Source organism: Seriola lalandi, unplaced genomic scaffold, assembly GCF_002814215.2.
Source record: "Seriola lalandi dorsalis isolate HSWRI2012SDOR001 ecotype SW California unplaced genomic scaffold, Sedor1 jcf7180002005061, whole genome shotgun sequence".
NCBI classification, from domain to species: domain Eukaryota; kingdom Metazoa; phylum Chordata; class Actinopteri; order Carangiformes; family Carangidae; genus Seriola; species Seriola lalandi.
This window is the reverse complement of record NW_019475715.1, coordinates 1-1,415: the sequence shown is the minus strand read 5'-3', so window position 1 is coordinate 1,415 and position 1,415 is coordinate 1. Positions and strand designations below refer to the sequence as shown.

Sequence of the window (1,415 nt, the reverse complement as noted above, 5' to 3'; positions counted from 1 at the left end):
GTGTGTGTGTGTGTGTGTGTGTGTGTGTGTGTGTGTGTGTGTGTGTGTGTGTGTGTGTGTGTGTGCGCTGCAGTGATGGTGAATATTCAGCTGAATGAAACTGTTCTGATGCTTTGTGGATTATAAATAAAGGTTGAAAAGCCTTATGGGTACTGAAGTCCCTCACATTAAACAAGGCTTCATATTATTTACCTGTAGCTGCAACAGGCTTATTTAGTGTGTGCGTGCGTTTGTGTGTTCAGAGTGGGAGTCAGCCCTTTAACAGAGCCATGCTGTTTAACGTGGGGTTCATGGAGGCCATGAAGGACCTGGACTGGGACTGCTTGATCTTCCACGACGTGGACCACATCCCTGAGAATGACCGAAACTACTATGGCTGCGGTCAGATGCCACGCCACTTCGCCGCCAAGCTTGACAAATACATGTACATGTGAGTGTTGTCAACTGCACACATTTTATATAATTGTTTATAAATATATAGATTTATATTTGAGAATATATAAAACACCTAAAGGTAAATGAAATATAGGTGTAATGTTGAACAAGTGAACATTTTCTTGTGTATTTTCTCACATGTGGGTCTTAATCAAGATCATTTAGACCTGAATGTGACAGACCGTGTTGTCTTCAGTCTTCCATACAGTGAATTCTTTGGCGGTGTAAGTGGACTCACTGTGGAGCAGTTCCGCAAGATCAATGGCTTTCCCAATGCATTCTGGGGCTGGGGAGGAGAGGACGATGACTTGTGGAACAGGTTAGTGTACAAAAAGAGTCCACAGTTGCTGACCCTTTCATGTAGTTACTCAGATGGTGCCGGGGAGACTTCACCATGTAAACCAGAGAAGGAAACTGCAGCTTCATCTCCTTGATGTAAACTAAAGGTAGAAAATTGTCTAGACTCAAAGATCATGGTGGTCAGGAGGTTCAACTTCAGTATCACTAACACCCTAATGTTGCTGTAAATCCATCATGGTGGCAATGTTGATGCAACCTATGCAGAGTCTGTATATAAGTCTATGAATCTCCCACCCCAGTTTGAAGACACTTGCTGTTTCTGAATGCACTATAAAAGCAGTATGTACACAGGCTGCCTGTGGGGTCCATGTTTACCGGCTGAGGTTACCTGCACAGGTGTCTGCAGGGCTTAAAGTATGCCGGCACCATAACACTGTGAGAGAAAAATGAAAAGTCAATACACTTGGGAAATTTGTTGTGGATGCAGTTTATCATGTTCGAGGTAATAAAGCTCACCTACCAATGGTATGAGAGGAACACAGCTCTCGCTCTCAAACTAACCAGACACTGAACCTAACCAACCCAACCAATCAGAAGCAGAGCAGGGCGGGTCTTGGCAACACTGGCAGTTCTTTAAGCACAGAAAGCAACATTTCAGGCTCAGGATTTTTTTTTTTTTT

At 43.5% G+C, this 1,415-nt stretch overlaps 1 protein-coding gene across 1 annotated transcript; it reads left to right on the top strand.

Annotated features, from left to right (window-relative positions):
• Window positions 1-22: 22 nt before the first annotated feature.
• LOC111669653 (beta-1,4-galactosyltransferase 5-like) lies at window positions 23-1,393 on the top strand. Its single transcript, XM_023426047.2, has 2 exons — window positions 23-430; window positions 632-1,393. Exons 1-2 carry the CDS (start codon window positions 270-272, stop codon window positions 867-869), a joined length of 399 nt encoding a protein of 132 aa, XP_023281815.2. The 5' UTR covers window positions 23-269; the 3' UTR covers window positions 870-1,393.
• Window positions 1,394-1,415: the final 22 nt, after the last annotated feature.